The 24,854-nt window shown below is 33.9% G+C and overlaps 2 protein-coding genes and 1 long non-coding RNA gene across 3 annotated transcripts in view; 2 read left to right on the top strand and 1 right to left on the bottom strand.

Moving 5' to 3' along the window:
• Nucleotides 1-630: 630 nt before the first annotated feature.
• On the bottom strand, nt 631-1,640 carry LOC128550751 (uncharacterized). The gene is made up of 2 exons (XR_008368419.1): nt 1,490-1,640; nt 631-1,076 (listed from the first exon to the last, which is right to left on the bottom strand). It is a non-coding gene; the product is annotated as an uncharacterized LOC128550751 (long non-coding RNA).
• Nucleotides 1,641-16,585: 14,945 nt separating this feature from the next.
• LOC128550503 (multiple epidermal growth factor-like domains protein 10) lies at nt 16,586-19,006 on the top strand. Its single transcript, XM_053529704.1, has 3 exons — nt 16,586-16,674; nt 17,312-18,394; nt 18,828-19,006. Exons 1-3 carry the CDS (start codon nt 16,611-16,613, stop codon nt 19,004-19,006), a joined length of 1,326 nt encoding a protein of 441 aa, XP_053385679.1. The 5' UTR covers nt 16,586-16,610.
• Nucleotides 18,866-24,854, top strand: part of LOC128546241 (receptor-type tyrosine-protein phosphatase kappa-like) — a 185,572-nt gene continuing 179,583 nt past the window's right edge. The window contains exons 1-5 of the mRNA XM_053530458.1: nt 18,866-19,002; nt 22,606-22,664; nt 22,866-23,117; nt 23,710-23,831; nt 24,388-24,475. Of these exons, the coding sequence (XP_053386433.1) occupies nt 22,643-22,664; nt 22,866-23,117; nt 23,710-23,831; nt 24,388-24,475 (484 nt within the window). The 5' untranslated portion in view covers nt 18,866-19,002; nt 22,606-22,642. The remainder of the gene's footprint in view (nt 19,003-22,605; nt 22,665-22,865; nt 23,118-23,709; nt 23,832-24,387; nt 24,476-24,854) is intronic.

The raw sequence follows: 24,854 nt of genomic DNA, 5'->3' as shown, positions 1-24,854 counted from the left end.
CCCGGAGGGGCACATTGACCTTCCTCCACCATTAAAAGTTTGAAAGCCGCCATATGACTTATAATAATGTTGATGTGGCCTTAAACCCAACAAAGATATTGACAAAATACCAAGTATCGAAAAAGAAGAGTTCAACGTATATTATTCAGCTTTTCAATTTTTTCAATATTATTTCATTTATATTATTATTCTGCTTAATAATATACATTGTATTTCATATTATAAACATTTTATGCAACTCTACATTCCTTTTACTTTGAGTTAAGTCTGTTTCGTAAATTAAATTAATTCAAACTAAGACCTTGGTTAGATTACGTGTTGGTTTATGATATCAGAAAATGACTTGTTCGGGATATTGAATTATAGGAATTATTTATTGGATAAATGGTGATGTACAAGTAAAGTATTTCATGTAAGATAAATACAGACAACTGACCTTTCGACATATAGCAAATCCCTCATTTTATATTTGACCTATTTTAGAAAAACTTTCCTAAAAGTTGAACAGTTAAGTATGACGGCAATAGCGGATGCAGTTTTAAGCAATATTTTGTTTGCCTTTAACCCTCCTAATTGCACTGACATAAAAATTCAAGTATCAATAGGAGTTAAACTGGAAACAAAACCACAGATTGATCCTACGTGTACTTAATCCTTGCTGACGAAACGAAACAAGCAATTTTGAACAACGTGTAACACTCTTTGAAGAGAAGATTACTGTTATGAAATATTTGAAGCAAAAGTTACATAACGTAGAAAGTAAATCTTATATGTAATATGTCTTCGAACCATTGTTATATCTCGTTCATTTTTCTTTATTTGAATAATATGTATATCCAACAGAAGCACTAACATCACTGGTCCCATCTGTAGAATAGTTGTAGGCGGCGCCTGCACAGACCTGATGTCTGTCACCAGTGCAATATCTAGCCTCGAAGCCTCGACTGCCAGTTATCTTGTTGGCATAGGTATTTACTTCAAAATTTTTACTTTCTCCATACCGTAGAGTATCTCTTTCAGAGTTCCCTGACATAGAACTAGGGAAACTTTGTCCCCGGTAACCGCTCATGTTTTATCTGAAATATTTACCAATTGATATAGATCTATTAGTATATAATGTATGTATGGAAAACATATAATTCTGTATATCATACATATTGGAGTGGTCTTCAGTTTAATTACGTGAAATTACACATGTTTTTCCAAGGTTCACTCTCCATTCTCAGAATACTACTTTTTTCTTGTCTTAAGTTAACATAATTACTAAAATGTTATATGATGATTAAACGAATCGACAAACGACTTGAAATTAAAAACCGAAATACTTTTACGTCTAAAACATGCCTGTAAAATGAATTATTTATTTACCATATCAAAAAAACGACGAGAATAGTTTTTCCTTTTAAGGAGAAATATTTTGCAAATGAAAGCAATATATTATCGTTTTACTTAAAGCTGAATTTTAAATAAAATGTAAAATTCTTCATACCAAATCAAGGCGTTTAAACACAAAACGTACGAGTTCGATGAAAGTTAAATGTTAAATGTCTGATATGTTACGAAAAACACACTTTTATACATAATCTATTTCAACCACCTTGAAATATGTACGAAAGTAAAGCGAGCGGATGACGACTAAGTTTTACACCACCATTGCCAATACTCATCGTGTTCTTCTTTTTTTTTTAATGTTCAACAAAATCTACGGAGTCTAGTAAGAACAACTTGCGTAGATATATACAATGGTTCAATTTTGTCATAGGATGTTTACGGGTTTCTTTTAATTTCTGGCCTTGCCTGGCCCAACCTGGCCTGACCCAAAGAGTTCAATTTTCGAGCGGGTCAGTCCAGAAGAGGTAATAATTTTCAATGTATAAAATGTTATTGCAGTTTTTAAAGTAGTTGACATCAGTGGTTACTAGTACAAGAGTTTGGCATAATTATCCGGTTGTTTATTTTCTCATAAACGTATGTAATCTAAAATTCCCCTTCTAGCAGTGGATAATATTTGAATAAAAATGTCAACTTCAATCATATCAACAGTCATATCTAACAATTAATTCTCCAATTATTTTAAAGTTGACTGGTGTTTTTGTCTCAATCAATATTATATACCAACTTTGGTCTCAAAGGGTTGTGCTAAAAAGATTGCCAATACTCTGCAGATGTTATTCTGTCACCAAAGACATTTATTTGCTTTGTGTTATTTGATTCATAAATTAATAGCAAATTAATAAAAACTTTCAAAATATTCTGACATAAACTGGTATATTAAAGCAGTTTCTATAAAAGATCAGTTATCAATTAATATTCTTGTAGATAATGTAATTACAGAAAAAATTAGCTTTAGTACAATTCTTTTCAGTAGTATTTCGTTTAATCACATCTTTTCCCTGTTAGTTTAAACATTTTAAATTTTACATGCTATCTCTACTTAAAGTATAATGTTGATATATATAATGACATCAGAAAATGTTTTAAATCTAATAAAATGAATTTAGATCCACTATTGTGTAAATATCACGCATCATGCTTCGAAATAAAAACAAGGACCTGAGAAAATTGGCATTCAAATTAAAAAGATTATCACCAAAATTTAATAGGGTAGATTTCTCGGAAGCACAGAGCACTAAAAATACAGCCTCGGAGCCACGTATTTGCAAAGCAGGCCCATAACAAAAAGAAGCTGTAACGCAAAAATATTACAGACTGGTTGCTTCAAAAACCTTACAAGTACATATATGCCAAATATAGATAGAGGGGTGGAAGAGGGGTGGAAGGGGTAAAAAGTGGGGTGGGGTGGGGGAGGAGGTTGAAGAGGAAGGTAGAACAAGGATGAATATACAAAGGTAATGCTACGTTCCTTCATCACAGTTACACTACAACGTAAACCACAATAGCGCAGACATTCATGTACTAAAGATAAACACACAACCACACCCAACTAATTAACATAGAAAAACAGACAAGTAAGATACAAGAAAACTGTAGGGCACCGCTTTAGACACACAAGCACACAAACGTTCACCTATAGTATTGTTCATTGTTCCTTTCAACTATTCTTGTGTATAAATACAAGGGAAGATTGTTATATGTGTAATTATGTGAGCTTTTGTAGGATGCCTGTGTAAGATAGTTCTGTACGTTTGTAACGTTATTTATCTGGTTAACGTATAATAAAGCCTGGACACGGTATGATGCATTGTGGGTAGATCAAGATAGTGGACGTATTTTTGCAACGTGTCGTAATTTGAAATAGATTTAAGTTTTTCGTCGTCAAAATGGCAAGGAGTGATACCAATAGTGATATGAACTTATTTATGCAACCTAACGTTATGACATCAAACAGGTTTGGTCCCCTTAGTGAGGATTTTGAGACTGTACAGAGTCGAAAAAGAGCTCGCCACTCGACGGGTGGGGCATCGTGCGAGCACATGCCTACAAATCAATCTTCTTTCTTAGATTCCGAAAAACTCAAAAACCTACCAGCTGATGAGAAACTGAACATTATACTTGAAAACATGTCTAATCTTGGCTTTTGAAGTATAGAATTGACAATATTGAGTCCACCGTTTCATGAATTGTGCACATCACGGGGTCACAAATGAGAGACTTCGTTTATTGGAGTATAAACAAATTGACTTAGAGGCCCGTAATAGAGCCACAAACCTTATTATCACAGGTGTAGTAGAAAGTAGAGGTGAAAATTGTGTTGACATTGTGACTGATCTTATTGACACTTATTTAGACCTTAAACCATCCTCTTTTGTGATTCTAAGGGCACACAGAATGGGTCGAGTGTTCAGACCACGCGCTTCGCATCTAGACCCTGGTCCAAAACCTAAACCCAGGCATATTATGGTGACATTTTGCCAACCAATCGAAGTTGACTTTTTAATGGAAAGGGCGTATATGCTCAAAGGTTCGGACGTCGGTTTCACCAGGGACTACCCTAAAGAGATAAGCGATGCGAGAAAAGTGTTGTGGCCGCACTTTAAGGACGCCCGCCAAAGGTATGGAAATAAAAAAGTTCGAATACTATTCCCGGCTGCTTTGGAGGTCAACGGACGTATTGAACGTAACATGTTTCCCGACTGGTTTGAGGTCCTCCGCGGGTCTAGATGTACAGATATCCAAAAACGCGTTAGTGAGAACATTAGAGTGAACAACGAGCGAATCAGAGAAGCGTTTACCCAACAAAATATTCAAGGGCGCCCAAGTGTGCCCCCTAGTCCACATGTTATTGACTCTGGAAATTGCAACAGCATCCCTGAGGAACAGGTGCTCGAATCAGCCGCAGCCGATGAGTCACTACAAAGTGATCTCAATAATCAGGGCTTAAACACATCGCTTGGTGGTGACAATATTCAGGTCAGGAACGAGACAGCCTATCAAGCACGTGCTGAGGGTCCGTTACCCGCACGCTATGTCCAGTCGTTTAACCTAAGAGCCAATAATCCGGTACCAACAAATTATGAAAACGCTAGAAACACAAAAACTGCAAGTGAAAAATCAATACAGGATTCTGTCCCTGTTCAAAATAAACTTTATTCGGAAGCAGTGTCCATCTCCAACGAGGACAGAAACAACGCTGGAAGCCATGGTGAAAGCCCCTCAGACCACTTTTCACTAGGTTCCAAGGCCGGGTGCAAGTAGGACAGGCCGGGGGCAGTACCGCCATGTGTCTTTGAGGCGGATACGCCCGTGTGTCAAACTGAACTTAAGTGTCATGAAACTGAAAATACAACTTTTGCATCTGAAATTTTTCTATGTTCCAAATGCATGGATTTACCTAACTGTAAACTTTTGTAAGATGTGAACATTACGTAAGTTTAGATACTTTTCTATGTAACCAATGTATGGATTTGCCTAGTTGTTTTAGTTTTACTAGATGTGATCATTATACGAGTTCTGAAGTGAAAAATATAAACTCGAACACTTACAGTAAAGCATTGCATGAAAAGAATAATGACGAGGTTAAAAGTAGCTGTGTTAATACTAGTAATCAGTCTGCGACAATTAATAGGGAAAGTTGTATCTCATTTACTAACAAAATTGCCTCCCCTGAAACACATTGTTCACCGCATAAAAACGCTTATTTTGAAGTAAATACCTTCAAAGTAGGGAGTCTTAATGTTTGCGGATTAAAAAATAGAAGTAATTATCCGGAATTTCTCGATCTTATTAAGGAGTACGACATTTTCTGCGTGGAAGAAAGCAAACTAGATATTTATGATATTATAAAAATACCCGAGTACACTTTTTTCTCAAAACCAAGAAAGGACAGTTACTATAGGAAATCAGGAGGCATAGGTTTTTTCATTCGAAATACTTATATAAACCAAATAGAAATACTGGAGACTGATTGCGAGTACATTTACTGGGTTAAAGTTCATGCTGATATGTTTAAAAATTTTGATAGTGATTTTATTATTGGTGCAATGTATATCCCACCAAATCAGTCACGCTTCTTTAACGATGACGAATTTCTCAAACTTGAAAATGAAATATCATCAATGTGTATTAAATATAAATATTGTCTGGTTTTAGGGGACGTAAATGGCCATACTTCTACCTTTGATGATTTTACTATTATAGATGAATTCTTATCAAACCACTTTGAATTTGATGAAGAATTTTTGAGTAGTTTTAACTCTTTTGAAGTACTTGAAAAACATAATTTTCCGCTAAAGAGAAGCTCAATGGATACCAAAACCAATGCAGTCGGACATAAGTTCTTAGATATATGTAAATGCAATAATTTATATATACTAAATGGTAGAGTGGGCAAGGATCGTGATAAAGGAAACTTTACATTTAGAGGAACTTCTGTAATTGATTACATGGCAGGATTAGTACATCTTTTCCCTTTTTTACTAGATTTTGAGGTAAAAGAAGTTGACACCTTATTTTCCGATGGGCATGCGTTATTATCTGCCGTCATAAAATGTTCACATGTACATAGCACTGATAGTCCAAACGCACCGAATAATACAAATTCTAGTAGACATGTTAAACCCCCGAAATGGAAAAATAATCTCACAGCTGATTTTGTTTCAAATTTAGACGATAGAAAAATTGCGTCGATTGAGCAATCCCTCCGCAATTTAACAAGCGACATATCAAAAACTGAAATAAACGAAATATCCGACAAAATCGCTAGTCTTTTTGAATACTCCGCATACAAATCTTTTCCGCAAAGTTTTTGCTCAAATAAAGATAAATATTCAAACTGTATCTCCACCAAAGGAAAAAAATACCAGTGGTATGGGCCTCAGTGTAACAAAGCGAGACGTAAATATAACCGCGCTCGTAAATTGTATAGTATACATAAAAATGACCTATATAAAGCAGAATTAAATCGCGCCGCTAGAGTTTATAAACAAACACTGAATACTTTCATGTATCAGCATAAAACGCGAAACGAACGAAAACTGAGAGAAATGCATTCCAGGCAGCCTAAAGATTTTTGGAAAATTTTGAATAATTTAAATACCGTATGCCCTCAAAATAAAACGCCAGATATACATGAGTTTTATGAACATTTTAAGGCCGTAAATTCTGAGCCTTGTCATGGTGATAGCGAACAAATTAATCATGAGGAATCGAGTTTTATTTCCGAGGACGATACTTTAAACGCACCAATCACGGAAAGGGAGATAATAAAAATGATTAATAAAAGCAATAACAATAAAGCAGCTTCGCCGCAAGATTACATTTATAATGAGTATATTAAAAATACACAGTCTATAATGACACCAATTTATTGTAAGTTTTTTAATAAGATTTTTGATAGTGGAATTTTGCCAGAAAAATGGCTTATCGGTACTATAATGCCAATATACAAAAAAAAGGGTTCGCAACTCGATCCGGCGAATTATTGACCTATTACAATACTGAGTTGTTTGGGGAAATTATTCACAGCTGTCTTAAATGAACGTATAACTGTATTTCTTAACAACTTTGACATTCTTAATCAAAATCAGGCCGGATTTAGATCAGGATTTTCAACCACAGACCATATTTTTACTCTCAAATTTCTAATTGATGCCTTGAGATCACAAAAAAAGAAACTTTTTTGCTCGTATATCGATTTTACGGCCGCTTTCGACAAAATTTGGCGGGTAGGACTCTGGAGCAAACTGCTTAAAAATGGAATAAACGGAAAGCTTTATAATGTAATCTTCAATATGTATGCAGATATTAAATCATGTGTTTCTTTAAATGGTAATATATCTCCGTTTTTCAAAAGCTTCTGCGGGGTAAGACAGGGAGAGAACTTGTCCCCCGTTTTATTTTCAATATATCTCAATGATTTAGAAGATTATCTAAATAGAAACAACACCAGTATTGAATTAAATCAAAACAATGGCGAAATCAACGTGTATCTTAAAATTTTCATACTTTTATATGCAGATGACACAGTTATAGTTAGTGAAGATGCAACAACTTTTCAAAATTTGTTAAATGATTTCTATCAGTATTGTAAAATATGGAAACTAACAATCAATATGCAAAAGACAAAAATTGTTATATTTGGCACGAGCAAACCTGAAAACTACAACTTCACTATAAATGGCGAAATAATAGAAAATGTGAAAGATTACAAATATCTAGGTATTCTCTTTTCTTCTTCGGGAAATTTCCTAAACGCACGAAAACAATTAGTGAGTCAAGCGAGAAAGGCGTTACACATTCTATATATGAGAATATCTAATATTGATTTGCCAGCAGATGTCCAGTTGAAACTTTTCGATCAAACCATTGTTCCTATATTAACTTATAACTGTGAAGTATGGGGGTTCGAGAACTTAGACATAATTGAAAAAGTACATACTGATTTTTTGCGTAAAATTACTGACAGCAAGAAAAGTACGCCTATATATATGTTATATGGAGAACTTGGCCGCTATCCGCTCGAAATAGTGATTAAAACTAGAATTATTAACTATTGGGCTAAACTTCTTATGGGAAGTGAACTAAAAATAGCAAGGAAATGTTATGAATACATGCTGATCTCTACAATACATTTTAAATGGATAAATCATGTTAAAAGTATTCTGGATCTAACAGGGAACACCTTTTTTTGGATTAATCAGAAAACTTTATACTGAAAAAATATAGGTCAATTAATTAAAAGGAATTTACATGACCAATTCTTACAAAAGTTTGATGGAAGTTTAAATAATTCTTCAAAGGGATTAAATTACAGACTATTTAAGTCTGATATCAAGTTAGAACCTTACCTTACTATTCTCCCTAAAAACAAAAGACTAGTACTATTTCACTTTAGAACAGGTAATCATAGACTGCCAGTAGAGACAGGGAGATGGCGTCAATTCAATGTTCCCTATGACGAAAGAAAGTGCACGTTGTGCTCATTAAATGATGTGGGCGACGAATTCCACTATCTTCTCAAATGCCCTTTTTTCGCCTACGAACGAATGAAATATATCCCTAGAGCGTTCTCTAACAGGCCAAATATAATTAAATTTCGTGATCTGTTGTCTTCCGTATCATTCGGTGTATTAAAAAACATAAGTGCATTCGTGTCGCTAATAATAAATTATTTTCGAAATAGCCAGTAATAATATGTATAAGTACTTACAACCATATCACTTATATCCAATAGTAACACTAATCTCATAGTAATGTCCACGCTGCCAACGCGCACATACACATTTATTTTTGTAAACTTATGAATGAACTGGGTCAATGACCGGTACATGTATAAAGAAACTACTGACCAATCAAAATTCACAGTTCTTCTTAATCCCCAAGTCGATTCATAATAATGATACCAATGGCATACCTTTAGGTAGATCATGCTTTTTTCGTGATCTTATTCTCCCAACAAGTATCACTATTTAGAAACCTTAGTGTAAACGTATTACTCTTTCTTTTCACTAAGTTTTACGATCTGTATTTATGATACTCTAAGTTTGTAAATTATATCTTTGTATATGATATATAATTATGTCTGTCCCCATCTAAACCCATATCTTGTTTGAAAAAAATGAGTCATGTTATTACATGTATGTAATCTGACATTAATAAAAGTAATTGTTGTTGTTGTTGTTGGTAGGCAAAAAAAAAATTAAAACAGCAACGTTACTATCTTTCTAGTGAAAAATATAATATCAAAACGTTTGACCATTTAAATAGTTCCAAATAATGTCTGTGTGTAATGTTCTAGTCTCTTTAATTATGGGCCAGTATCTCATTAACAAAAAACTGACCTTCACATCTTATTTCATCATATTACATACCCATATGTTTATTTACGAATATGAGGAGTTTCATTAATTTGTACATGGTAGAAGCTCATTATGAAAACTCGCGTTTATGGTCCAAATCTTTCAAATCAATCTTGCCAAAAAAATTAAGGCACAAGACCCCTGTCTTTTTGCCAAAAAAATCAGGCTTTGATCGAATTCTATATTGTAGAAAAAAATTGACCCAAACGTTCAGAACTAACTTTGATGTATAATATGTCATACACTACTCGCAGTTTAAAGACAGTGATAGAATTGCGCACATAAGGTAATGACTTGTATATATTTATAAACCCTTTTGAACCTTGCCAAGATGACATTATGTTTTTTTAGTCTATACAATAGTTCTGTTTAGACATAACATTTATCCAATATCTAAAAATAATTCTTTGTTATTTCGTCCATTATATAGATTATTGTACCGACACGGCCTTTTTAAACATGCTCATTTTATTGTGACATTCCATTTAGATATTTTCAATAAAAAGTGATTTCATAATGACCCTGACAAGGCTAAGTTAAGTTTTAAATTTCATCTTTAGTTTGTTTTGTACTTAAATAAATTTAAATCAGTAAATTGAATTACTTTTTTTAAACCTTAACTAAAATTGGGATAAGACATATAAAATACTGCTACTGAATGACAAATGCAAAGAATTATCAGCATATCACTTTTTGTGAGACGCAATGCTACAATTTCAAAACCTTTAAAATTGATATATGCCAGCCAAGAAACCTCGGTATTGAACTTTACAGTTACTTGATAAAAACAGCTTCTTAGGATCTTACCTTTGTTTCTAAAGATCTGTTCTTATGCGAAATCAAACCTTGAAATATTTATTTTAAAATGAAGAAGTAGAATAATGACCAAAAAGGTTGTAGCTCGTAAATTTTTAAGTCTGGGGTCCTTGAATGAAGCTTCCAGTAGCTTTTATACTAACAAAGTGCACGCTAAAATTATGTGTGCACATACCAACTGATTGGGTGCACACAAGTCAAACCGTGAGTGAAATATGAAAGTGTTCAAAAGTTAAACCAATGTTTACATGGAACAGTCACAAGTCTGCATGAATCAGAAGAATCAGAGTTAAAGTACTATAATTGAAAACGGTCTAAAACCTGAATAAAATGACTATCACCTGCGAATCCCTGATACTATACCTGAATATAGGAAATTCAGCTTTAAATTGCTCAGACAGATGGAGATATATCTGTAATTTATTAGATTGTCATGGGTTGCTAAAGCGCAAAAACGGCTTCAGCAAGACAGGGATGTTGCTTTGTAATCACTTGAAAATGCATGCAATGTCTAACAGAATTAAAAAAATATGAGGTCAGTCTGAGTTTGAAATGATACATTAGTTAGTGAAGAAATGTTTTTTCTTATAAATAATTGATGACAAAAATCATTATTTCTAAAAATGTACTTATAATACAGAAATCTTCCAAACAAAATTTTACTCATTTGAATATTCCTAGGATGTTGTAACAGAAACGCACTTTCCATCCGGGTTATCAGTTCCCTTAAAGCCTGAGAGTAATCTGTCCTTGGTATACTTTGCAGATAACCTTGTTGAATTGTACTTTGATTTTTTATTTAGTGAAGTATATGCGCTATTTAAGGACATTACTAATCTGACCATAGTAGATCATGTAATAATATCGCTTATTAAAATATTACCAGATTATTTCTGCTGTTGGCTTATTTTTCATTACCAATATAACAAGATACAAATAACCCTGCCCCTGGTGAAAAGATATAATCTTCCGTGTACAATTAGTTTATTAATTTATTAATGACGTGTAGTACATACCAACATTCAAAAACTTTCAGCGGCTTCCTTCTCTTTCTATCAACTTGAAGGAAAAATAGTTCCATAGAAACATCAGAAAATGGCGTACATCCAAACTTTCATTGATGCGTTGTTCAAGAAATTCTCAGGATATTAAGTGTTACTTAAAAGGGAAAAAGATTCAGGAATTAAATAATAAAATGTTTCTTACACCAGAATCACAAACGGCAATACTGATACGGTCTACATAGTATTTCGTGGCTAAGCAAGACCTTATACAAATTTTCATAAAAACTTCTTGTGTACTATTTTTCCACTGCGGAAAAGCTAGTTGCTGGAAACTATAATTACGATGCAATAATAGAACTACCCTATGCACGTGGTGTGAATGTAAACTCAAGTGAAATAAGTTTGTTTTTTTGTCATTGTAGCTAGATTCTGCTGTTCACATCAGACTAATAATTATTGCCATTTGATTATGTTTTGTCGCATCTTACGATTTTCTGTGACACCCGTTTTGCAGGGGATATCTATTATATGCATTTACTTGTTTAAAAACCAGAAATTTATACCTTGCTTATTCAAGCAGAGCTATTACAGAAAAATCTATTATGTTTTACACACATGTATGCATTTAAAAAGGAAGTTTGAAATACGGTAAACTTGTTTATCTAATAAGTGAAGCGCTTTACAATTTAAGAACAGATTATTTAGGTGTGACTTAAATAATATAATTTGGACCTAGCTCAGGTAGGAACATAACATTACTGTTGTACTTTAGAACATTGTTAATATTTCTAATATTTTAAGCGTTATCAAAACATTCAGTCATATACATTATGCTATTCAAATTTCGTAATACTGTAAGGACGCCTTGTAATCAATTAAACCTTCAAGACATATTACTTAAAAATGAACTGTTGTCACTCTTTTGAGTATTCGTTGTTCTGATAATTACATATGACTTAAACTACTCGAGTATTATTTCGGATTACATATAGTTAAAGATAATCACATTTGTATCGTGAAATATGCACGAGTTCTGCAGCGGAAATACTGCGCGACTTTACCGCAATAATATTCCGTGAATTTCTCGATGCAAATCATTTTAAAAGGATTTTGCTTGGTATCGTTATCGAGTTTCATCTGCAAAAATGTAGCAAATGCAGACACAGTCCATTATCTGATACCGTTAAACTTTCAAATTGTTAGTTAAATGCAAGAAAATGGGACTTGAAGCAAGACAGCCTGTGTAACTTTTTAAATTTTTCACAGATGCTGTATTGTATGCTTCGTTCTTCTTTTACTTCTATGTCTGACTTGAGATAAAATCGCCCTAACAACACGAACTAGGCCCAAGAACAGTTTTCTCGGGTCAAACTTTCACATCATCTCTTAATCGGGAGGGCCGCCAACAATGCGAGAACAATATGGCGGGATGAGAAAATGAGGACGATTCGTGCATGATTTGCAGGGCAAACATTTCACTTCCTTGTCCTTTTAGTATTGAATGCAAACATACGATAAATTTATGACAAAATACTATATTTTTTGAATGAATAAATTACACTACTTTTGTAGAAATGTTGGTTTACCCTCGTCGATAATATAAACAAGCGTCGTAAACAAGGCAGTAAAACTATACTTCCGGTCCCGGGGTTAGAGCGTTTTACTCGGCTCAATTCCATCCAGGGAAAAATGCCCAAGGACGCCCCAGAAGTTCGAATGTTTTCCACTGAGTGATTTTATCGTTTTCTTGATTTTCATGTCTATTCAGAAATTAGTATATGGATTATTTGAAGTATATCCTAAGCAAAAAGGAGCATAATTCATTAAATATTGGTACCAGAGTTATGCAGCTTGTGTCATATAGTGTGGGTGATGATGTTGAACAACTATTTTAAGTTTGAATCAAATCCATTCAGTAATAACAGAGACAGAATGAAAATGCATCAAAACTTTAACCTGAAATTCTAAGTAAAAAGGGGGAATAATTAATGAAAAATTTGTGCCAGAGTTATGCACCTTGCGTCATATGGTGTGGGTGATGATGTTAAACATTTATTTTAAGTTTGAATCAAATCCATTCAGTAATAACAGAGACAGAATGAAAATGCATCAAAACTTTAACCTAAAATTCTAAGTAAAAAGGGGAAATAATTCATGAAAAATTGGTCCCAGAGTTATGCACCTTGTGTCATATGATAAGGGTAATGATGTTGAACAATTGTTTAAGTTTGAATCAGATCCATTCAGTAATAACAGAGATAGAGTGAAAGTGCATAAAACTTTAACCTGAAATTCTAAGTAAAAAGACGAATAATTCATGAAAAATTGTGCCAGAGTTATGCATCTTGTGTCATATGATGTGAGTGATGATGCTGAACAATTATTTTAAGTTTGAATCGAATCATTTCAGTAATAACAGAGGTAGAGTGAAAGTGCACCAAAACTTTAACCTGAAATTCTAAGTAAAAAGGGGGAATAATTCATGAAAAAATCAGTCAACTCGTGTCCTGATCACCTCGCTCCCCTGTCAACTCGTCCTCATGTTTGTCTGTTGATATCCCTGGACGATTCCAAATTTGTCATTTCGTCCCCCACTTTTGGGCCCCTTCTTTTTAGTCTTATTTTTTGTCAATGTTTCCTAGATTATGATTAATATAACTATGATTTAGAACTTGAAATATGTGTTCTGTAAAATATGTTCTACATAAACAAACATGAAAATTTGACTTGAAAGGCTTCCTTTTTTTTTTTTTGCTTTATAAATACCCGATCGTATGTAAAAGTGCAGAGTGTAATCACGCTTCGTAGCTTTAAGTGTGCATTGCCTAATGTGGCCATGTATCTTTTTTAAAGGCACTTCTTGTTTTTCTTGTTTCTGACTTTGATATACACATGTTTGGTGTTGAACCCCTTTTAACTTCATGCCGACGAGTTTGTTTCAGAAACGGACGAAGTACGAAATGGTGCCTGTCCGCCCGTCATATCTCGGCATATAGGTAGATTGGAATGTGACAGTGTGCAGAATGTATGAACCAGGTCTGTAGATCAAAGACCAAGGTCACAACACGGTCAGATATGTTTGTCATATTTTGTTTCTATAGCTTAACTTCATAACCAATTGAAGTATTGACTTCAGACTTGGCATATGGTAGAATTTGATCGGTATGTACATGGCAAAAGTCACAAATCGAGTTCAAATCTGTCCTTTGTATTTTGTGTCTGGAGCAAACTTCAAAACTATTCAAGGCGTTGACTTAAAATTTGGAATAAAGGTGGTTGGTGCAACAATTCACATTACTTAACGCCTGCGCTTTCCCCCCCCCCCCCCCCCCCCCCCCCCCCCCCCCCCCCCCCCCACACACACACATATGTTCATTAACCCGCCGTAACCCCAACCCGGAAACATCACTTTCAGTTTCAAGTGTTCAAGTTCTCACGAATTTTCGCTTTCTTTTGAATAGTAAATAGTTTCTTTGTAATAGAATATATTAACGATAAATCGGTACCTTCATTCATATCACATTCTTCAATTACATATGTCGAACATTAATAATGACGAAGCGGATACCACAAACCAAATGGACCTGTGATTGAGTTATTTGCATTGATAAAGTTAACAAATGAGAGTAATGTGTTCTTGTGGTTCCTACTTGAAAGTGCTTTGACTTTGCAATGAAATCTTGAAATACTGCTGTTGACTACCTGTATAAACATAACAATTTTCTGATACCTTGTTTGCGCATTAAATATGAGGGTCATTACATGGCCATAATATTTCAGTAATAGACGTAAGACATTACTATAAAGAAGATTAAACAAGCAGAAGACTATAACGAAAAATTGTTCTCTCTTGAACAATATCTATGAAAGATACTGGATGCAAAATAATGTATTTCCATGGAAACATCCGACCAATTATATGCATGATAAGTTGTATAAAAGTAATTTTAGCATATCAATTCAAATGTGCAGACGTGTAATGAAAATAATTTAATAATTTCAACATCAGACTAACGAACGGCAAACATTTGTTTGATTTTCGTAACATGTAATTTTGTGCCTATGTGTATTCAAACCAACTGATGTTTGGAAAATAAGAGGTGAAATAACAAAATCACAGAACTTGAATCTATAGTGATTACTTGATATTGTTTCAACTTATCAAGCATTTAAATGTAAGTGAAATTAGACAATCTATAAAGGCAGGCCTTTGTAAAATTTGTTGGTCCCATATCATAATGTATCTCGCAACCAATGATGTTTTCATGGCAACAATAGGAAAATGCACACTCGTGCTTACCGATAAGTTGCGGAAAAAAAACTGCAAGAGGTTTTCAAATTACCTTTAATTGAAAGGCATATCAAGAAGTTCTAAATTATTCTAACATTTCTTTGGTCGGTCCATGGATTTGATGGACCAACTAGCTAATGCTCTGAGAGAGCAATATATGCAATTTAAAAATCCCTTTTGAGAAAGCCATCTACTTTTTTATCTGCATCGAAATATCCGACAAATGAAACAACATTCACTGTTTATCGGTCTATGAACGGCACATTTTCACATCATTTTAACATTATTTGTTTTGCATGGTGGTGTGAGAGCGGGATATCAACAAAATGATATGAGGTTATGAGTGCTCTAGAAGAGCTAGGGTTTGATTTCAAGCTCTGCCTTAATCACTTTCTTTACAATCACTTTTCACTACATTTTATAATTGAAATAAATGAGCCAGCATTAAATCAAAAAAGTATTAAAGAAACATTATATGTTATGTCTCTCAAGTAGTCGGAAAATAATAAATTCATGAACTACTTTTAAACTAAACTCGTTGCAGCTGAGAATAAAGATATAATTATTATTATTATACCAGATTTATTATACCAGATTTATATAAGCGTATATAACCAGTGTGTGTCAGCTATTATTCTAAAAAAAGAACTATTTACCTTACTTATTCAGGCGTACCCGCTACTGTATTCTAAAAGGAAGTTTTGAATCTGTTCTTATGTTTATTGAGGCTTGATAGTTCAATTATTGTTGTGTTTACTCTATAAATTAAAAGCTTATTTCTTTCGCATTTTAAAAAGTAAAAGCTTAAGCATGGTTATAGATAAATTAATCTGGATATGGCGCAGGTAGGGACATACTTTTTTATGTTTTAAGGGAAAAAACTACTAAATTTGTACTTTAAATAAGGTAAATACATATTGCTCGCTTAACGTGTTACTAAAGTTAGGACACTTATAGTTCGTACAATCTACCTGGTAATGGGTAATTATTTTCAGTGTTTTATATAACGTTGTTTTTACTGGCCTTTTTTCATTATTCATTCTTATAATTACATATGAAACTTGAAAGTTCCTGAATGCTTAAATCTGTATTAAATTTAGTAATTCTTATACAATGTAATAATGCCATTGGGCGCAGGTAGTATTACAAGTAGTATTGTTTACATAATTTACTCTAACAGTTACAAAATGTATTATTTTTTATACATTTTAGACTTTCATATTGGAAATAAACTATTGGAAAATGGCGCCTGGCTTAAGTATGGTAGTATTACTTTTCGCACTTTTACCAGATACTGTATTGACAGGTAAGTTAAAACTTGCTGCAAATGTCAATTTTTGATAGTTTCTGATTATGTATCAAATACAGAAAATCAAGAGTAAACTATTAACATAAGATGGCTCCCTTAGCCCCTAGCATTTTTCGGCGTTATTTTTAGATTTGATGTAAAAGAAACCATACAGTGCTACATGGTGGGAATTAGAGAAATATATGCATGAAAATAACCAGACTGAGAGATTTAATGTGATGAATTAGATAGAAAACAATATTAGTTAATAGAGAATAATTATCTGACAAATTCCTGAAAACGAACACCAATTGTATTACCTTAAGTGTTTTCACTGCTAAACATGCAGAATACCTCGATTGCATTTACCCCAAAATTGTTCAAATTCATAACAATGATATCCCTTATAAAAGGCTCCTAAATCTAAAGATAAATATTTGAACATATTTATTTTGTATTGCAGCCCCTTAGAATCGACAATCAGTCTTAAAATGGGTATTAGGTTTTAGGTTTTCCTTAATCAGTTATATATATATATGTATATAAATAGTATTGTCAGCTATACATAATATCGTAGAAAAAAATGAGAAGCTCGTACATTTGAGGGAGAAGGTAGATATTATGAAAATAATGTTAACCATAAATCTACTCTTAGAATGCCCTGCTGGCTGTGCCACCTGTTCAAGTTCAACATGCATGAGCTGTGAATCTTCATATTACTTATCCGGTGGCGGCTGTTTTCAATGTCATGAGAATTGCAACAGTTGTAACGGAACAAATGATTGCACTTCATGCAGAGCAAATAAGTATAATCTGGCGAGTAAATGTACTCTCAACTGTGCAGATAATTGCCTAAATAGTGAATGTGCTGACGACAAAGGCTCTTGTTATCAATGTACACAGGGTTGGTATGGACAAAAATGTCAACATAATTGTAGTTTCTGTGCAAATGGACTTTGTGACTTACGTGCTTGCACATCCGGTTGTACAGATGGATATTTCGAGTACAATACTGTGTCTGATTCACTTTGTCTCAAATGTCCGAGAGATTGCAAACACTGTTATAACGGAACTACATGTCATGTTTGCAATGACAATTTTTATTTATATCAGTTTCATAGTAATGGAAATTCATTTGTCCAATGTGCTATGTGTTCCAATAATGCAGACTGTTCGAAGTATTGTTTGATTGAAAACTGCAACCAGTGTCAAATTCAAAATGGTGCTTTGGTGTGTACAGATTGCCCTGCAGGGCAACTATTTAATGGTAATACATGTGTACAAAATAGCAAAAATTGTTCTGAAAAATGTTCTACTTACTGTGACGATGATGATATGTGTTCAGGTAGTTGTAATGACGGATGGACAGGTAATACATGTACGGACCAGTGTGAAAGTACATGTCTGACATGCGAAAAAACTAATGGTAAAAGTTGTCAACAGTGTATAGGTGATTATTACACTACTAATTGCAGTGTAGCTTGTAATCCGTTATGTACAAAATTACACAGTAAACAAACCTGTAGACTGGATGATGGATATTGTCTGAATGGATGTGAATATAATTCATGGGGCCCTGCTTGTGATCAGTCTTGTTCTTACGGTTGTATTGATAACGGTTTATCTTCAATGTGTGAAAGAAGCAGCGGAATATGTAAACATGGATGTAAGGACGGATACAGTGGAGAAAAATGCGACACAAATGATACTACAAGCAAAACTACTTTCAAACCTGAAGGTAATAAAAATGGCCTAGAGGGTGTGGACAGTAGCATGCATTTCCACTACCGTCCATGAACAGGCCCAATTAAACAGAGCCTGCAACATTTTCGTTTCTCTCGTGTTGAGCAAGCTGTGGAGTTTCCACTTTTTCTATCGTAACAATTTATTTCTGCCACCTGTTGAACTGCTACAATCACTACCTGTAAGAACTAAAGCGATTGAAAGCAAACACATGTGTTCTTACTTATAAATCATTTGTTCATGTTTAAGTTGATTATTATAGTCATACTTTTAAAGAAGTCGTCCTTTGTGGAATAAATTATCAATCTTTTAAAAATTATTAGTTTGTTCGTATACCGAATTTTAAGTTTAACTGTTTTAGTTCAAAAGAAAACTTTAAATATTATAATGATTAATTTAATTTTATTTCCATTATTACATTATAACAGATACTTCGCAGTCGAATATAACCGATTCCATCACAGAAACTACGCTAGAGCCTACCGAGAAATCTGAATCACAGAAAGACAATAAAGATATAATCATTATAGTTTCTGCGGCTGGCGGAGGTGTCCTTGTATTGATACTGATTATCGTTATAGTTGTTTGTCTCGCGAAAGGAAGGTAACCATTGTTTTGCGTTTGTATTACCTACCAATGCATTTTCTGTTCAGCTTCAGGCTTTACTAAACAAGTTTATACAACATCTGCGCATAATATACTCGGTGCTTTCTGAATGCTTTTCATTCTAGTATGTCCACTTCATAGACTACTTGTTTCTCCTACTTTCATTTTCCGGATATGTTCTTTGCATTTATAGGTCTCACACCAGTAAATATGATTCCCTATATTTTCTATATAAAACTGACATAATTTAAAGAGCTACCAAACATTGCTAGACCTATTTCAGGGAACAAATCCTTACCTCATTTTAAAGAGTTATGATAGAACTGATATGAAATGAAAAGAAAAGTATGGGTAATGTCTCTTCTAAGAGAGATTGCTCTTGTCACATTTGCTTACTGTAAAATCACATCAAAATCAAATTGCTATGACCTGGAAGTATTACTCATACTGAAATTGAGTTTCACTTCACCGAATACAACCTCCTCTCCCTTTCTCTACCAAAATATCATAAAAATACATCCACAATGAAATTTAAACAGAAATCGGCTTTAATCTAGACCTCTGTGGCTATGCCGAGTGAAAAATTAGTGTTTAAAAACCTGTCCGCCATTACGCGACTAGACCAGATGGCTCCCATGCTGGTTCCTTCACTATAGTTAGGCCTTATAGTAACTGACACAACGTCTTGTATCATCATTGACTCCATGTTTTCTGAAATCATATCACCCTAGTCGGTCTGTCTGACAAATGACCTTTTTGTGAGTAATCATTGAATAATGTAACGCTAGTGCGGTATTCTTGGCATTTTACATTTGGTTGCACATGTATTACTTTTCGCATCTTCGTAAACGAGATTGAACACAACCAACTCAACGTGATACAAAAGTCAAGATCAATGCACTGAGATGCTCTTCTCTTTGTAATCGGGAAAAATATTTATTTTCTGTACATAGCTTTTATATGTTTCGTTTACTTGTAAGTTTTTCTGTATGTACATCCAAACAAAATGATACAATGAATTGTGATCACGTTTAATTAATACGTTACCTTATGCTTATCAAATTTTAAAGTTCTTATTGCTTTTTTTTTTCAATATCTAGATTTTTGATGTGTGTGCGTGAATTAAAAATAATATGACAGAATGGAGGAAAGACCGATTGTATGTACAAATTATTCTTTAAATTGATATGTCAGAAAGGTGTATAAGATAGCACAGGCCTGCATACATTTCATAATGTTTCATATACTGTTAAATATAATATACAACAAATACATCTTTCTGTATTTTAATGATTGTGTTATAAATATATATATTCTTACACATTTCTAACCTCTTGAAACACGAGATTCGGCTTAAAAATAATCTCATTAATCTTACGATAGTCTAACTATGGAAACTGTACTATGCACTAGTCAAAAAAGAAGTCTTCTGTTCAACATTGGTCTATAGGGCGTGGACGTTAGCATGCATTTCCACTACCGTCCATGAACTTGCTCGATCAAACCAAGCCTACAGCATTTTCCTTTTTGTCCTGTTGAGCGATCTTTGGAGTTTCCAGTTTTTGTCCCCCGCCTTTTTCGAAGAGGAATGGGGGACATAGAAATACACTGCATCCTTCCGTCCGTCCGTCCGTCCCTTTTCGTCCGTCACACTTCATGACCGGTCAATACCTCTGCCATCCATGAAGGGATTTTGAAATAACTTGGCATAAATGTTCACAATAATCAAACGATGTGTTATGCGCAAAACACAGACCCCTAGCTCCAAGGTCAAGGTAACATTTAGAGGTCAAATGTTAACAGGGTCGGTTTCTTGTCCGGTCCATAACTCTGCCATCCATGAAGGGATTTTAACATAACTTTACATAAATGTTCACCATAACTAGACGACGTGTCATGTGCAAGATTCAGACCCCTAGGTTTGAGGTCAATGTCACGCTTAGAGGTCAAAGTTTAGATACAAGAATAACTTTTTTCCGGTACATTTCTTCTTTATGCATGGAGGGATTTTGATGTACTTAGCACAATTGTTAATCATCATGAGAAGGAGTGTCATACGCAAGAACCAGGTCCTTAATTTATAATTACATCCCTTTGTTGATACTAAAATAGATTATGTTGTAACTGTATTATAACTTGCTGTAGGGAAACATCGATACCACTTTTTTGTAGTACAACATGCATGTGACATTCAATTTTAGGTGACTTTTTAAGATTAACTTCCCTTTGTTTTGACTATAAATAACTTATATCATAACTTTTTAATAACTGACCGTAGGGAAAAATCAAGACCACTTTTCTGTGGTACAACATAGATGTAACTTTCAAATTTTAGGTGTATTCTAAGGTATCTCTTCCTGCTAAGGAGTTTTTTTGTTGTCTTAGAAAAACAAAACTTACTTCCCTTTCTTGCTTCTATAAATAGCTTATTCTTGAAACTTTTTAACCTGCTTGTTAGAATTGGATATGTCATTGTTTTGGCTTACTGTCTACCAAACCTATATAGAATATGTTTTACTGTAACATCTTCATGACAGGCATAATATTGCGACATTATGGCACTCTTGATACATTTTGTTCATGCCAAGATGCTGTATTGACATGCAGTATGTTTTGTGAAAAATATCCTTAGGCAATTGGTAACTCTGTTATAAATGCTTGTTCTATTTTATTATCACAGCAGCATTGTATGTGGCGGCAGTAAAATGTCTCCCCGTACATTCAGTCAGAGCTGTTATATTTCAATCTTTCAAGACTGTTATGTTGTGTAATTGGTACTGTTTAGATTTTTCATCTTGAACATTTCGGCTTTGGGAGTTCCAATAGCCCCGGTTTCATAGCGTTGGGTATTGTATAATCACCCCTTGGACATGGTGCCTACTTTTTTATTTGACTTTTGACAGTTTCTGCGACATGTAGGCACGGTACCAAAAGATCCCTTTTTCTGAATTCCTGTTTGTTTAGTTTTGCCCATTGTTTTCTCATTAAGGGCAAGCCCATTATTTAAACAACATGTCTCTAAATTGGTTTTGGTACTTTCAACCTGTGTAAATGTTGCGTTCTGCTCAACCCGGGGCTCGAAGGCGTGGACGGTAGCTTGCATTTCCATTACCGTCCATGAACAGGCTAAATCAAACCGAGCCTGCAACATTTTTATTTTTGTCGTGTTGAGCGACCTATGGAGGTTCCATTTTTTCCTATTCTTTTTACCAGATTTAAACTTCACAATATCCAATTCTTTATCAAACACAAATCATGTTGTTCCGCAATCTGAATTGCGTAAACCAGTGTCAATATAATTCTTGGTGGTTGATATCCCTGGTTTCGAACAATTTGTCTCTCACCTGTTTTGGTTCGAAACATCGCTTTGAGCGTAGAAATTATTTCTAACGGAGTGTGGTTCTGTGTACGTCCACACCTGGGGTCTTTCTCCTCCATGGAACGTTTGAAAGACGTCTTATGATCTTAAATTGTACAAGCCTTTAGCAAAATGTTATTCTAATATCATACTTGATATTTTTCTGCACAATTAAGATTGTATTAACACTACGATTTTACCAGTTTTAAGCTAATAAACCTCTTCTTAATATACATTTTCAGAAGAAAGCCCTCTGGTGATGAGTATGTACAGAATGGAATGATCATGTCAAATGATAAAGGTCTTTGTCTTTAAACCATATTAATGTTATGTTGCATTTTCCTTATTCCTGTATGAATTAAATGTATTCTAGTTTACTTTTCTTTGGTTTAAACAATATTTATTTTCCAATTATGCATTTCATACAAACATATATTAATGTGATAGGATTGATGAGAAAGTTAAGAGCTTCTATTAAAACCTCTTTCCTGTTCTTTGTTAGTAAACAACGAAGCACACCCGGTGAATCCTGGAAAAGTACACGTAAAAGAGGACTACATATATGCGCAGCCTGATAAATCTCGTATGAGGAAGAAACAAAGTAAAAAGGAAATAAGTAAACCGCAGAAAATGTACGACAACATTGCGATTGATCTAGAAGAAAACGAAGCAACTGCTACGGTAAATGAAAACGATGTGGACAAAATACAATTAGAAGAATTGGAAGAAGGTCCTACAAAGTTTATAGAGACAGGTGATGCTCAGAGTTGGTCATTTTTATTGTCCAGTCCTTGTATCATTCTGATAACAGATAGAATATATGATTAAACATGCATGGTATTTCATTTCCTTACATCTGTACGGGTAATACAAAATAACCTATTGTATCAGTCGTTATATCCGCCTTTTCTGAACCAAGATTTTTCATTTCTCCTTTATATATAAAGACAGTACTATTAATATTATACATCGTTCCAAAGGACTTCAAGACTCGTAACAGGAACATTTTTAGTTTTTCAAAATATCTTGATTGATTTCAAATTTATGTTAATTGCAGCCATTTTTGGACACCATTTTCTTTTATATTGAATTTTAGATTTATTTATGGATGGATTGTGATAAAACTTCCGTTTTAGTTAATATAAAAGAAACATTATTGTGAAAATTTTAAATCTTTCAAACGCCAGAATTTTTCACAGGAAAAAATACAAAATAATACATATTTGTCCACAACACTGATATTGTTGATCAAAAGTACCTTCAATAACCCCTAAAAAGCTGTCCGGATTTGTTGGATCAGATGGTTACTGCAGTCTACATTAATACCTGTTCTAAATCAATTTCAGATGTCAAACCACCCAGCACAGACTTATACTACAATACCTCAAGTTTGATTCGTAGTCGCATACAAGTTTCAGATATTCTAGAATACGTCAAGAAGAAAAATGATTATGAAAAGGAATTTGAGGTAACGTTACAAACAATTACTAGTACTAAAGACGGTCCAGACTTAGGGGAACATATTGAATTGTTATTGCATGATGATGAGGCGAATGTCGAAGGTTATGAACCTGACCAAAGTAAAATTCACCGAGGCCTATCTCAATGAATATCAGCTTGGTCTGATCCATAGACTTGTATATTCACCTACATTATCATACAGTAAGTGTACTACCGTCCATGAACAGGCTCAATCAAACCGAGCCTGCAACATTTTCGTTTTTGTTGTGTTGAGCGACCTGTGGAATTTCCACTTTTTCTATTTTATATTTGATGACTACACTTATAATAAGAGCAGAGTGGTTAATATGTGTTAGAGTGTCCATAAGGAGAAATGCTACACATTTCATTGAAATGTAATGAGTCTGCTGATTGGATTAAGCGTTTATAGAAACCAGATGTGACTGGCTGATACTTCACAAATATATCACGTGAGTTTGTTTTGAAGACAAACTGCTCCTTCAAGTTTGTTTACAATAATATCACTTTCTATGGACTGGAATTTACATGTCATTTTTTTTCAGAAATTACCCAAAGGTCTTACAAGAACGTGCGACGTAGCTCTCAAACGAAACAATTGCGCAAAAAATAGATATAACGGAATATATGCATGTAAGTTTTCCTAAATATCTTTATCACGTTACACTGCTTTTGTCGATCGAATCGTTTGTGCAAATAGAAATATTTATTCTTGCATAACTTACAACTGAAAGAAGCTGATTAACATATTTTATTTTCTTCGTACACTTCCAATTTATTCAAATTTCAATTCATTTTAATATCTAAAAGAAACATATTATTCAATCAAAAGCACTCTCTGACTTCAAATCATTTGCCCCTCATCGATGTGAGCTCGAGCCTTACTCGGGGCGTTAAATTTTTCATATGAGGAAGCCATCCAGTTGGCTTACCGAATATCGTTTGTTCTACTCAGGTGCCCGTTCGTGATGAAATGATACACGGTGTGACACTTAGAGACTTCCTCCACCAT

The sequence above is a fragment of the Mercenaria mercenaria genome, chromosome 18 (assembly GCF_021730395.1).
Source record: "Mercenaria mercenaria strain notata chromosome 18, MADL_Memer_1, whole genome shotgun sequence".
NCBI lineage: Eukaryota > Metazoa > Mollusca > Bivalvia > Venerida > Veneridae > Mercenaria > Mercenaria mercenaria.
Note: the sequence above shows the minus strand (reverse complement) of the source record. Positions and strands in the feature narration are given on the sequence as shown.

Bases quoted from the DNA above. Each gene is read 5' to 3' on its own strand.
- LOC128550503 (XM_053529704.1), top strand. From the start codon at position 16,611: ATGGCGCCTGGCTTAAGTATGGTAGTATTACTTTTCGCACTTTTACCA. The intron at 16,675-17,311 runs GTAAGTTAAAAC...ATCTACTCTTAG, and splicing joins ACCAGATACTGTATTGACAG to AATGCCCTGCTGGCTGTGCC. The intron at 18,395-18,827 runs GTAATAAAAATG...ACATTATAACAG, and splicing joins AACTACTTTCAAACCTGAAG to ATACTTCGCAGTCGAATATA.